At 42.2% G+C, this 13,624-nt stretch overlaps 1 protein-coding gene across 1 annotated transcript in view; it reads right to left on the bottom strand.

Moving 5' to 3' along the window:
• Positions 1 to 2,106: 2,106 nt before the first annotated feature.
• The window catches only part of naalad2 (N-acetylated alpha-linked acidic dipeptidase 2), a 241,323-nt gene continuing 229,805 nt past the window's right edge, over positions 2,107 to 13,624 (bottom strand). Inside the window, exons 18-19 of the mRNA XM_078545757.1 lie at positions 13,099 to 13,191; positions 2,107 to 2,519 (exon numbers count right to left, since the gene is read on the bottom strand). Coding sequence (XP_078401883.1) covers positions 2,333 to 2,519; positions 13,099 to 13,191 — 280 coding nt within the window. The 3' untranslated portion in view covers positions 2,107 to 2,332. The remainder of the gene's footprint in view (positions 2,520 to 13,098; positions 13,192 to 13,624) is intronic.

Here is a 13,624-nt window from a genome sequence, read left to right as displayed (position 1 = left end):
ACAAGAGTGTAATAGTTGGTGTTTATATTCTTTCTATACTATTAGATTATTTCAATAAAACATTCCCAAATATTAATGTTTATCTCCATTAATTTAACATGTGACTGATGGAATGTTCTGACAACTATATTTTAGACACTAAATATCAATTCAATTACACACTTTTAGTTAGAAACAGAACATTTACAGGAAAATTAATATAGCCATAGAAGAATGATACTTTTTGATCAAAATTTAAGAAACTCAAACTTTATCATTAATGAGTGTTTAAGCATTATGAAGTGTTAGCTTTAATTCTCCAGATGCTTAAGGCAATTTTTTAAAGCAAATCCTGAAACATTTAAACTTTCCATTATAAAGTAGAAGAAAAGCACATTGTTTGATCACTTTTAATTCACTGAAAATGAGCATTCTCCATTTTTATCTGGCCCTTGAATAGCTATTGTACAGTGTATACATACTGTAACCAAGACACTCTAAAGTATGAATATGAAGACACTTAAAAATATAAAATATAAGTAGATTCACAAAAGCCAAGTGATGTATTTAATGATTTATACACAAGGAAGAGTAAGTGTAGCCAACAATACCTCTAAACTGTGTGATCATGCAGCATGCCAAAAGTACCTGAGTAGTTGCACACATCAATTCCTTTAACTTACTAAGTGTTGGATTTTACAGTCTCCCGTTCCTGCTCGTGCCTTCCCACCCGCCCTCAACCTGTCTCCCATTTTATGGAGGTGGTAGCCAATAATGGCTACTTATAGGCCTCAGCCTGCCCCCACTGCTATTTTACCCACGGCAGAAGGAGGCTTACGCCAAACGGGAAGCCCAATAGCTTTTATTGGGCGGGTTGGTGTCAGGCAAGGGGTCCCCTGTGCTCGTTGGAGACCCCCCCCCCCCACCCTCTCCTGAGGCATTCTACCCCTTTAAACCTCCTCCCCGGCCTCTCAAAGCTGGCCCCCTCACAAGGCTTTGCCAATACCCTGGACTTACCTTCAGTCTTCCTCCATATTCTCCTCTTCTTCAGGGACTGGCTGTGGTTCCAGCAGTGGCCATTAATCAAACCTAGCGCTGCTGGGGCTGCACACTTAAATGAAGAATCTGTCACTCCAAAAAAAATTAGAGGGCACACTAGATGCCATCCCTCAAAATTTGGGTGAAATAGCAATTTTTAAAAAATTTTATGTAAATGAGGTGGCTGGTGAATCATAAGATGCTACATATGAAGACTGAAGCTTTGAGTTGTAGACTGACTAGAATTCTGAATTTTAATACTGTGAAATATTAAAGCACAATGTTAAAAGTCACATTGCTAAAAGAGCCGAAGTCCTTAGTAATTCTTACATTTAAGATGCATATGCTTTCAGGTTTTTAAGCTGACTTCTACTTTATTCCACTGAATTGATTTTTTAAATTCTTTCATGAGATGTAAGCGTCGCTGGCAAGGCCAGTATTTGTTGCCCATCCAGAATTGCCCTTGAAAATGGTGAGCCATCTTCTAAAACTGCTGCAATCCATCTGGTGCAATTCCCACAGTGCTGTTAGGGAGGGTGTTCCAGGATTTTAACCCAGTGACAGTGAGGGAACGGCAATATAGTTCCAAGGTGTGTGGCTTGGAGGGAAACTTTCAGGTGGTGGTATTCCCATTCATTTGCTGCCCTTGTCCTTCTAGGTGATAGAGGTTGAGAGTTTGGAAGGTGCTGTCAAAGGAGGCTTGACCAGTTGCAGCAGTGAATCTTGTATTTGTTACACACTGCTGCCATTGTGCCGGCAGTGGAGGGAGTGAATATTTAAGATGGTTTATGGGTTGTTTTGTCTGGGATGATATCAAGCTTCGAGTGTTTTTGGTGAGTGAATGAAAAAATGAAATTGATAACAAACAATGGCAGTTTTCAGAGTTGATGCTACTATAAACTGCTAAATTACTACTTGATTATTTTTTCATTACTTCAAGTAATGTGAATGTTGATTATAATTTCTTTAAAATTATCAGCGGTTTCTCCATTTTATATATGAACTGAACTTGATTTTTTTTGTTTCTGTGTTGCTATTTCTTCTTTAAAATCTCACACATATGGTCTAGAATATTGTGGAAACAAAAAATTGATGACTGCAGGTTTTAATACAGATCTAACAAAAATAAAACAGTATAACTAGCATTGCTGTAGGGTTGATTCTAGTATATAACTGATAAATAATGTGCATATTTTGTTTAAATTTGAGCTCAGATTCATTACGAATTTCTAAATGATTATTCATGTTAAGATGGTCTTAATGTCACATCATTAACTCCTCATCCAATTCCTCAAAAGCATAAAACCAAATAAAATTACACTTCCACTAATGTCCCAGCAGATGCCTGCACTGTAAAGGACGCAACAGCAATCTGCTCTTTCACTTCTCGCCAGGCTTTGCGCTCATCTGCAGCATTTGCTATGTCAAATAATGCGTCATAGATTCCTGGAAAAGATTCTCCCGCATACTTATTATGAGCGCTGGGAGCGTAAATGATGTGCCTATGGGAGAAAAAGGAAATTAAAAATGTTAATTGCCACACTTATCAATTACATTAAATTGAAACATTCAACATACAGTAGTGATGACTGGTTAATCTGGGGCGTTTGCCAAAATTGTCAGGATAGACACTGATCAGGTGAGAGGGCTTAACAAATTAGGCCTTTTTAAAATTAAGTAATTGCTGTAACATGGAGATCTGTTGTTGATGTGGAAAGTTTCTAATTTTACCACTCCCACATGTAAGGAAACCAGGGTGAAATGATTAGATTTTCTTTAAAAAATCTTACGTTTTGTATGGAACTGGACAAACTCTTGTGAGTGCATGACGTCTCAAGTTATAGAAGGTAGGTTAAATGATGGGGATGGTGGTAACCAATGTTTGTTCTCATTAGATTTTCAGCAAGTACATTCATATTTTTTAAAGAAGCCATTTGCCATTTAGGTGTACATTTACATTTTATGACAGACAACATTTAGATCTAATCTAAATTCAAAGTGCATAATTTGCATAAACATCAAGCAAAAATAATTCCCACTGGTTTTAGTTAAATTGCTTAGTTCACATCACTGGATATTTTGATTTTTTTCTGAGCTACATACAATTAATTATTGTATTTATTCATTGTATATTTCATGAACAAATGAAAAAGGACAGGTAAAGAACATTTGGCCCACTGAAACTGCCCCACGTCGGTACAGTGTAACTTCTGCACAGCATCATTCCCATCTCATTCTTCCCCCACCCATGCAATCTCTGAGAGTGGCAGAAAACCATTAGTAGAACTTTTGGAAAGTTTGATGCATACTGTTTTCAGAAGTATTTCATAAATATATACAGGTTTCCTCACCTGACTATGACTATGTGGAAGTAATGCAACCCCGCTGGGGTTGGGCAGGGTCGGGGGTGGTTGGGGAATTCTACCATTCAAAGGTAGTTTTGTTCATCTTAGTTTGTGTGTTGGGTTGGGAACAGGGGTGGGTGGAGGAGCTGATGCATAGGAATGGTCATTCATGGCCTGTGATCACTGTTATTATGGGCCTGAAGGTACCATTTGTATTGTGTCTCCAAAATGACGGGCCCCATACTGCCTCTACTTCCTCCATTCCAGTCATAGGCTGTGCAGCACTCATTTTGATTGCCATATGTTTCAGCCATGATTGTTGTGAGGAAGATTGTACTTCATGCTGCTCTCTTACTGAACCCATTGGGAGATTCAGAATGAGAGAGTCAGCCATTTTACAGAGCACCAAGCCTGCTGGTTGCTGCAGTCGGGATGAGATTGAGCAGTGTCATCAGTTTATTGCATCAGCTTCATTGGCAGCCATGTCTTTAGTTGCCAAGGCCCTAAGCTCTGAAATTTCCACCCTAAACCTCTACACCTCTCTTACCTCCTTTAAAATGCTCATTAAAAACTAAGTTTTGATCAAGTTTTTGGTCGACTGTCCTAATATCTCCTTACATGGCTTGGTATCAAATTTTGTTTGCTAACACTCTTGTGAAGTGCCTTGAGATGTTTTACTGGTATAAATAGTTGTCATCATTGTTGTTGTTCAACATTCACCTGGTTTATAGCAGCTGTTGTTTCGCTTGTAGGGGAGGGTAGCTGGAATAAATATCTTAAATATTGGAGTTGGTCTCCTTATGGTCAGTGATACAGAGGTGTGAGGAATAGGAGGCAGCAACATCTGTTCAGCTGCAATTTTTTTTAAGAGTGATGTTTGTTGGGAGTTTTCATGGCTCTTCTCAGCGCAAGTAGATTTTAGTTCAACTTGACCATTTTTATACTATAGTCACTGTAATAACTAACAAGGTCAAGGAAGCCATTTTAACATTATCATGGCTGAAGAAGACATTTTGTATCCTGTGTTGTCTACATTAATCAAAGTACTATATTAAGTAGTGACCTGTCATGAAACAGATCATTGTAGAAGTAATGAACCTTGATTGAGTTATAATCAGTTAATCAATATAATCAATATTCATAAATGAACACCAAGTTTTTCTAATGAATATTAATGTATAATTATTGTGTAAGTTTGAAGTTTCTCTCTCTCGTGAGAAAGTGCAACTGAAACTGCACAAACAAGGAAGTCTTTTAGAACCCTGATAAGGTCATTGGCCTTGGAAGAGTCTAGCTTACTGAATGGAGAGTTGTGTAAAATCAGATTAATAAACAGTAAGAAATAACCACATTGTACTCCTGTTTGAGATACTGAAGCCAGATAGTCTCAGGAGGGAAGGTATGGAGCCAACCAAATTTACCTAGCAACAGCTAGAGCCAATCATTAAACTAACATTGGCCTGACTCTGGCATGATGCGATGGTTGCACAGTGATTAAAAAGGAGGCTTCGTAAGGTTTTGCTGATAGCCAGATTTTGGAGACTCTGGAGTATGAACCTGTGTTAATCTCCACAAGTGGGTTCAAAACCAGACCAGAAACCTGAGAGGGTCGATCCTGTGACCTATGCTTCAACAGAATGTGCAACTGGCTGAAGCTGTAAAAGCCATTGTCCTAAGTTTGTTAGATAAATTTTTTCTCAATAAACTTTTGAACATTTACCACCCAAAGAGTCCTGTTTTGCCTTAATTGGTTAAATCTCGTCCAAACAAAAAGTAGGTTTGTTAAACCACTTACAATTGCTGGCAATTGAAATCAAATTAATAACAGAGTAAATTTAATTACATTTGTCAAATTACTTATAAATTGAGTATTTATCGAAAATATCAACATCAAGCGCATTTGATATAGATGAACATTGCTTTCTTTCTTGCAGTCCTTAGGGAAAATTCTTCTGTTCCTGAGCCTGGGAATATTGAATCACCTGGGTACAGTGTATAGGAGAAAATTGATTGGGGACATCACATCCTCATTTAGGAGTCCACCCAATTTTCCATCCATTAATTTAAATGGATCATTGGGCATGCACTCTACCCTGCCTGCTTTTCCTCTGTGCCCAAGCATCCAGGTGCACGAATAGGAAAACTAGCCCCATTATATTTTCTCCTGGCCAGGTCATAGCATCAAGAGCAGCAGTTTCAGCTTTATGCACTTTCTGCCACATTTCTAGTTTTTAATCCTCTCCTTATTTCTTCTCTTTTCTTCTTTTTGTACCTCAATCTCAGCTAGTTTCTCTTTCTTTCACTGCAGTATCCCTCTCCCTTCCATTCCAAAGCCAGATATCTTTTTTAATGTAGTTTCCCACTCTTTGTCTTATCTCTCTTGCTGCAGCTTTCATGGCAGGCCATGAACCGGTCATGGCCACCCCTCTAAAGGTACCCCTGGCACGACACTGTGGCAGCTGTATCAGAAAACATTCTTTGGAGGTACAAGTGTTTGCGTGGATGGATATAAATTCCAGTGAATAATTGCAGTAGGTAAGAGCTTGGTTTTAAATGTGGATGATTATTCTGCTAGTTTTGAATCTTTCAGGACCTTTGCCAGGGAAGAAAGAACACTTGAGTGCAGCTGACCCGTTCCATTGATGAATAGCAAGTGTTCAGGGAGATATTCAAAATCAGCCCTTTAACTCTCATCGTCTCTCCACAGATGGCTGAGAGAATGGAGCCAGGAGATGGGAGGGCCCTAGACCGAGAACAGCCCCAAGGTTTGACGCTTGTGATGAAAGTATAATAACTTTCATAATATTTTTCTGGTTTATTGTGAAGTAGGTTTATGGGTGTGATTATAGTTGGGTCTGTCTGTGTGATTTAATTACATTTGGAGTCAAGTAGGCTGCAAGCTTGAAATCATCAAAAGGTGTAATAATGTGCTTGACATGCTAATGAGTAAATAGGGATGTTGGCTTAGCATATAATGTGTGAAGGGAATTTGCAGTTTTAGATAAATGGATTGTTGGATTTCAAGTCTGTTTACAACTATCCAGAAAAACAAGGCTAAGGAGTGTTTTTATTTTTCCTTAAGGTTACTGGCAATGTTGGCAACATGAAAGTTTTTATATTATGAGGAAGGTGCAGTTTCAAAGACATACGGGGGAGAATTATCTCCCCGTCGGGTGGGCTGGGCGGGAGTGGGTGCGCAACCAATTGCTGCCTGTGATTGGGTGCATGCCGCCATTTTACGTGGGCAAGCCAATTAAGGCCTGCCCAGCGTGACACGCATCCGGAAGCGCTCAGCACTTTCTGTGCAGGTGGGGGGAGGAGGGAGAGTCGGGGCCTGTGCTCTTTCATTCTCAAAATTAATTTCATTCTCAAAAATTGAAAGGAAGAAAAATAAAATTATTCAGACATGTCCATGAGAAATGCGAAGGCCACCTGGGCTCTCCGCCTGCCCATCAACCTTAAGGTTGGACGGGCAGTCCAGACAATCAGCTTAATTAGATTATTAATGGCCTTAATAGGCCTTTGACATTTCGGCGGGCGCACAGCTGACTCCGGTGCACGCCCGCCAAACTAAAGATCAGAATGATGTGCAGTGACGTTGGGACGCATGCCCAACATCACCGCGCATCACTTTACATGTCGCCGTGTGGGGCCTGCCCCCCACATGCTGAATGGGAGATTCTGGCCATGGAACAATAGAATTTACATATTAAAAAGATAGAAACAAATATAAAGGAGAATGAAAGGCTATGTGAGAGAAGGCCATGTAAGATCTAACAGGAGTGTTTGAAACAGCCTTCAAGAAGCCTCCAGCCATTTGTACATAAGTCTGCTATGTAACAAAACTAAAGTTCAGGAAGCCATTTGGAATTCCACTGTCAAATGGGTATTGTGTTGATTTGCTGGTTCTGTTTTAAATCTAAAATCTATTTTGGAACATTACCTTAAAGGGGTTGTAACTGGAAGTCAGGTCAATTAGGAATTCTGGGATTTGTTAATAATAGTAAGTAATTGTAGTCATATGTATGTGCTTGAAATCTTTTATTTTGTTAAAAAATATTTTAATTTAATTTTTAAAAAAATCTCTAAAGGTCTCGGTGGACTTCTTACTTCTGAATTTAGTGACTACATCTTGTAATAAATACAAATTGCAAAACAGTTGTGATAGTGTGACCAAGTTTCCCTCATGGATTTGGTCCACCTGGCACACATAATCTGCCACATCATAACACAGTGCAAGTCCTCCTCCAGACTATAATTATAGGCAGGAGGTCCTCATGCTGGCCAGCAGGAAGACAAAAGCAGCCTGGATGGAGGTTGCAGCAGAGGTCAGCAGCCTTGCGGTCATCCAGCGAACCTGGCTGCAGTGCCACAAAAGACTCAATGACCTTTTGAGATCTGCAAGAATGAGTGTGTCACCATTCTAATTTGTGAAATTTGCACATTGTTTTGGTTTATTGCCAACATAAGTGAGATTTCGTTTTACATGATTCTCCAGCTGCATTCATCCATTATCTGTGTGTGATGTGATTGGTTTTATATGTATTGTTTATTTACTGTTATGGGAGTTTGTGTTCCTGTAGGTCCCTCTGTTCCATATTATTTGGTGACTCACATTGCCCTTTCATGGCCCTAGTGTTTGTAACAGGGAGCTAACAGGAGAAGGTGCCAAAGGCCAGGAAGGTGTATTGAGCTGAAGAGACTCTGTTTTTGGAATCTTCTAAGTATCAGACCATCTCTTGTTTCACAGGACTTGTCATCAGAAGACAGGGCTGTCTCCATCAATTCCTCCTCTGACAGGGTTTCCCCTCTCTGGAGGGCCAGGTTGTGCAACACACATCAAACGATGACCTTAAGTGTCACTCTTGCATATTGGAGAGTGCCACCTGATCTGTCGGGACATTTGAAAAGCCTTTTAAGCAGAATGCTGACTTTGGTTGATGTGTGGCTATCATTGTACCCACGCTCAGACTCTGTCCGTGGGTTCCTTACTAGAGTCATCAACGATTTTTTTAAAGGGGATCCTTTATCACCAAGCAGCCAGCCATCCAAAGCTCCAGGGCCTGTAAACATCCCTGGTACCTGGGAATATCTAAGGATGTATGGGTCGTGGTTGCTTCCTGGGTAACATGCACACACCTGCAATATTCTTTCATTGTGATTGCACATAATCAGAACATTTTCTGTTTATGAATGCCTCTTGCTGTCTGGCTGGTGCAGTCAATTACCCCTTGTACTCGTGGGAAATTAGTCATGGCTGCAGAGCCTCTGGCTCTTTCCACTTGACTTGCATTGTCACATATAAAAGAGATATAATGATGGGCATGCTTAAACATGGCATCAGTGAATACCTTAATACAGTGATGGGCTGCAGGCTGGGTGATGCCACAACATGCCTGGAATGACCCTGAGGTGAAGACGTTCAATGCCACAGTTGTTTTTAAGGCCACAGGCATCAGGTGGCCACTCACACAATTCTAGGCTATCTCACCGGAAAGCATGTCACAAACGATATGACTGCCTCCTTCAATAGACACAGTCTTCGGAGACGCTGTTGTTCCGGCATCTGCAGGTAAGACATCCTGACCCTGTACACTTGGTTGACAGGATAGTGCATTCACCCCCCTCTGCCTGTCTGCTGCTGCTGTCTCCCCTCTGCAGATTTCCCACCTTTCTGAACCTCATGACACACCTGTCCCTAGCTAACTGGCCTCTGCCTTCTCCCCCTCACTGGAGGAGGCCCCTCCAACAGAATGGACAATTCCCATATCAGACACTGATTTACAGTATAAGTGGTGCATTAGTCAATGTTAATGAGAACACTTTTTTTCCCCTTCTCTGAGGAAATGATGTAGATGTATATGTTATGCAACACTAGCTAAGTCTCACAGCTGCAGCAGCAGATTCTTCTGTTAAAGTCAGACATAGTCCCACTTCCAGCCTTTATATCCACCTTTTCAACAGTGCATGAAAAACGTGTTTCCTGTTGCACCCACCATGTTATGACATGGACAATGTTTTATTCCAGTCAATTGGCTTCCAAATAAGCTTAAACGTTTGTTAGTGAGGTATTTAAAAAGGCAGAAGGCTGCTGATTTCAGGGCCCGCCCACCCAGTTTATTATAGCGGACCAGTATGATGACATTGGGTTCGCAACCTGACATTATGATGCTGGATTTTACGCAGGGACAGGATTGTGGCAGCCCCACTTTGCGTACAAAAAATTCAGCCCCTGGGCTCAATTTTGCACTCCTCCCCCCACCTCGAGGGGAAAATGGCAGGCGGGAAAGGGGCATAAAATTGGGCATCAAACCAGTGGTGCCGTTGTCATCACCCACCCTCACAAATGAGGAGGAGATGGAGAGGAGTTGGGCAGCCCACTTGCCTGTGGGTCAATTGAGTTCCTTAACTGACCAATTAATGTCCACAAAAGGACCTTCTCCTAGGACTTTATCCAAGTTGGGAGAGGCCAACGCCTGGTCACCATGCTGCCAGGTAAAACCGTGCCCATTGGAGGCCTCCCAGGGTGCGAACACCACCCTCCCCCCCAGATACACCCTTTCCAAACATGCCCCCTTCTTTCTAACCATGCCCCCCACTCTCCTACCGGACCTCACATTCTGATTCCAAAGCTAAACGCTTTCCTCTTAGCTTCGCTGCAGTCCCAGGAAAGGCTCCTGTTCTTGGTGGTGCTGCCGGGTCACAGGAGCTGTTGTCCTCTGATTGGCCAGCAGCTCTCTGAGGCAGGACTTCCTCTTGGCGAGGGGTGGATGTTCTGCCTCTAGCGAATTAGAGGGCTATTGGCTATTTAATGGCTGCTGGGCGAGCTGGCCGAACGAAGTTAAGCTCACCCCTGACTTCTATATAAGGGGCAGAACACCATCCCCAACGTAAAATTCAGCTCCATGTTTCCGGCGGGAGCCAAGAGGCTCTCCAGGGTGATACTGTGAAGTGACAGGGAGCATATCATAATGGTAATCAATGCCCAGAGAGTAGCATCATGGACCTGGCAGTAGTGCCAAAATAAATTTGATAACCTCACTCAGGTGATCAAAGTGAGTGAATGCATCTGCACATTGCATTTCACATCCACCGCACCACTAACCTCTCACACTGCTCAATACACCATAGCCCCATCACTCACCCAACACCACACTCGGACCCTCAGGACTCACTCCTGACATCCTGATACACACCTGCGAACAATATCAGCCATGCACATACTTCCAGTTATTCAGCTTCGGCAGTCATCACCCAAACACACTAACCCACAATCAATGACCTGCCCTCTCTGTCTTGCAAGAGGAGAGCAACTACAACAGGGGAGGAAGCCAGAGGATCAGAGGAGGACCAAGTTGTATATGTCCCTCCAGAATCCTGAAGGAAATAGTCCTTTGAAGAATGGGCAGCAGTACCATGGAGGAAGTGACATCTATTGCAGCAGAGGCCATTCTGAATGGAAGTTAAGCTGCTGCCTAATACACCTTCTCCACTAACTCACAAGCCTGAATCCTGAAAAGTTCCATGCAATGGGAACTGCTAATGGAGTGATCGTGGACCGCCCAATTTCCTCCCACTCACTACCCCTGCCCTCCCCTTGTGCTTTTGTACTTTCAGATAGCAAGGAACTGCCAGCTACTTAGTCTCTCCAGACATTAGTTGAGAGGCAAAATAGCCTGGAAGAAGAAGCACTGTCACTCGACCAAACACCCACAGACAGCCACCAGCTCAGATACTGACACAGCACAAACATTAAAATCTACTTTAATGGCAGGATATGCACATGGTGAGTCACTAGGCAAAACTGGGGCTACAGCTCAGGGGATTGGTCAGGCCGTGTTTGTGAAATCTCCGGAGAGTGAGGCCACACACCAGTTCTATTCCAGGGGACACAGATGAGGACTCATTGGAGCGGACTATAGGGAAACACTGATGAACACATACACCAAGATGCTTGGTGCATTGACAGGCCTGCCAGACAGCCTCCCATCACTGTATGGAGGGGTCTGGCTTCAGCATAGCAAGGGCATCATGCAGAGCTTGGAGCCCATCCTTTGAGTGTGGAAGTGGAGTTCACCTCCATGGCAGCACTGCCAGGCTAACCCAGGATGGAGTGTCTGATGTCTCAGCTGTCTAAACTTGCACTCCAGCACGTCATATTGACCGAATGGTACCCCTTGCAGTTGTGGTATCGCCACCCATTGACTGGGGGGAGGGGGGTGGGGATGTTCTTAGAGCCATGTGTGTGCAGTCAATGATGCTCTGTGCCATCAGGAGGCTTGGTATCCTGGCAAACCAATGTGCCCTTTTATCGTGGTCTTCCCTCCTCAGGGAAAAGATGATGAGGTCTTCTCTGAACACCTCTGTCACCTCTTGGATACTTCTGAGCAACATGTTGCAATGTTGCTAGTTGCTGCCTGGAAGGAACTTGTTGTGAAGAAGGATTGAGTGCTGATGATCTTCACTGGCATTGGGAGGGCTGTCCTCACTCTTGTTTCAGGCTCCAGTTCTTCTTGAAGGAGCTGAACCCTCCTTAGTAAGAAGATGCCTCATGAAGCATTGCTCTTGGTTTATCCCAGGTGGGCTTGGTGGTCTTGGAAGACACTCTCAGGGTTGGCCCTTCCCCTCCCTCCCCACAGACGTTCTTCTCTCTGCCTCCTCTTCTGCACATCCTGCTCATTTTTCAGAACAAGTGGCGCTGCAACTACTGTCCCTATACTTATCAAAGGTTATGTTATTCTCTCAGCCTTGCTGAGGTCAGCCGAAACCTTCACATTCCTTCAGCAATGAACCACACTACTTATACCGACCTGGCCTGAGCACAAGTAAATCAAAAGCACCCCAACTGCAACTTGTTGTGGTCCTTTAAATAGCCCAGAACAGGGCACTTGCTTCCTAACACTTGATGTTTCAGGACTGAATAAGGAAGGCATTCTCTGAACATTTCTTGGCCAATTTTAATATTCATGCTTTGTATCAGTCATGTCATGTTCTCACCCTTTCAAGTTCTTCAGGCAGACACAAGGGACAGATCTGAATGCACCATTCCAGCCGCCTGATGTGGCATAGCCTGCATGGAAGTGGCCAGAGGTGTCTCCTAAGCCACTAACATGGAAGCTTACCTGCATTGCACTGCAAAGCGGCGCTATGTAATTAAATTTTGCGCCCTCTATCTCTCATCTCGGGAGGCATAAAGTTTACATTTCATAAATATACACAATTTAATGGTAGAAGGGTTTTAAATTAATTACATAAAACATAGCTGCAATTGTGCTTGGGACTAGGTGGCTATTGCAAATTCCTATGCCCTTGTCTCACACATTTCAGTAATTCTCCCATCATCACTGTAAAACTGATTATGGGGAAAATCTCCACTCTTTGTGATCTGTAGTGAAACTGTAACACAATTAAATAGTACATTTAAATTTTGCTGCAAATAGTAAAGATTATTTTTCTACATAGCTAAATGATTAGCACATTGCTCATCCATGACATTCCGTTAAGCCCATTAGCAACAGTTTGTAATTTTAATCAATAGTAGTTAAAATAACAAAGTAATACAATCATATAACCAAGTTAAAAGTGATATAAGGAATATCGAGACAAAATAAATTAAATGCAGCTCAGCAAGTATATGTATTTAGGAGATAATTTATGGAACAGAACATCATCTGACCAATGGAACCCAGGCAATTGGTGGGTATTATTACTAGATTCTGACTAAATCAACTCTTACCTATAGAAGGGCCTCCCAGGTAATCCCATGGGGTGAATGAAGGATCTTTCCAGCAGCATCAACTGGTCATTTACTATTCGTACAGCGAGAGGACTATAAAATACATTTACAAAGTGAGTGAAATTACAAATTTAGAAGTTTCCAGACATAAGATTGTTTCATTTGCCTCAGTAACTGAATTACAAAAAAAATTGCATTACGGGATTATTCCTTTGAACAAACAGCAAGTATTTCACTCACCCAATCAAGATGGTGGTGCAGTGGTAATGTCACTGGATTAATAATCAGAGGCCCAGGCTAATGCTTTGGTGACATGGGTTCAAATCTCACCATAGTAGCTGGTGAAATTCAATTAATAAAACCTCAGTAAAAATTCCTCTGGTTCACTTATGCCCTTTAGGAAAGGAAATCTGCTGTCCTTAGCTGGTTTGGCCAATGTGTGACTCCAGGCCCATAGCAATGTAGTTGACTCTTAACTAAATTGGCCTAGCAAAGCCACTCAGTTCAAGGGTGATTAGCAATGGGT

The sequence above is a fragment of the Cetorhinus maximus genome, chromosome 7 (genome assembly GCF_964194155.1).
Source record: "Cetorhinus maximus chromosome 7, sCetMax3.hap1.1, whole genome shotgun sequence".
NCBI classification, from domain to species: Eukaryota; Metazoa; Chordata; class Chondrichthyes; order Lamniformes; family Cetorhinidae; genus Cetorhinus; species Cetorhinus maximus.
Note: the sequence above shows the minus strand (reverse complement) of the source record. Positions and strands in the feature narration are given on the sequence as shown.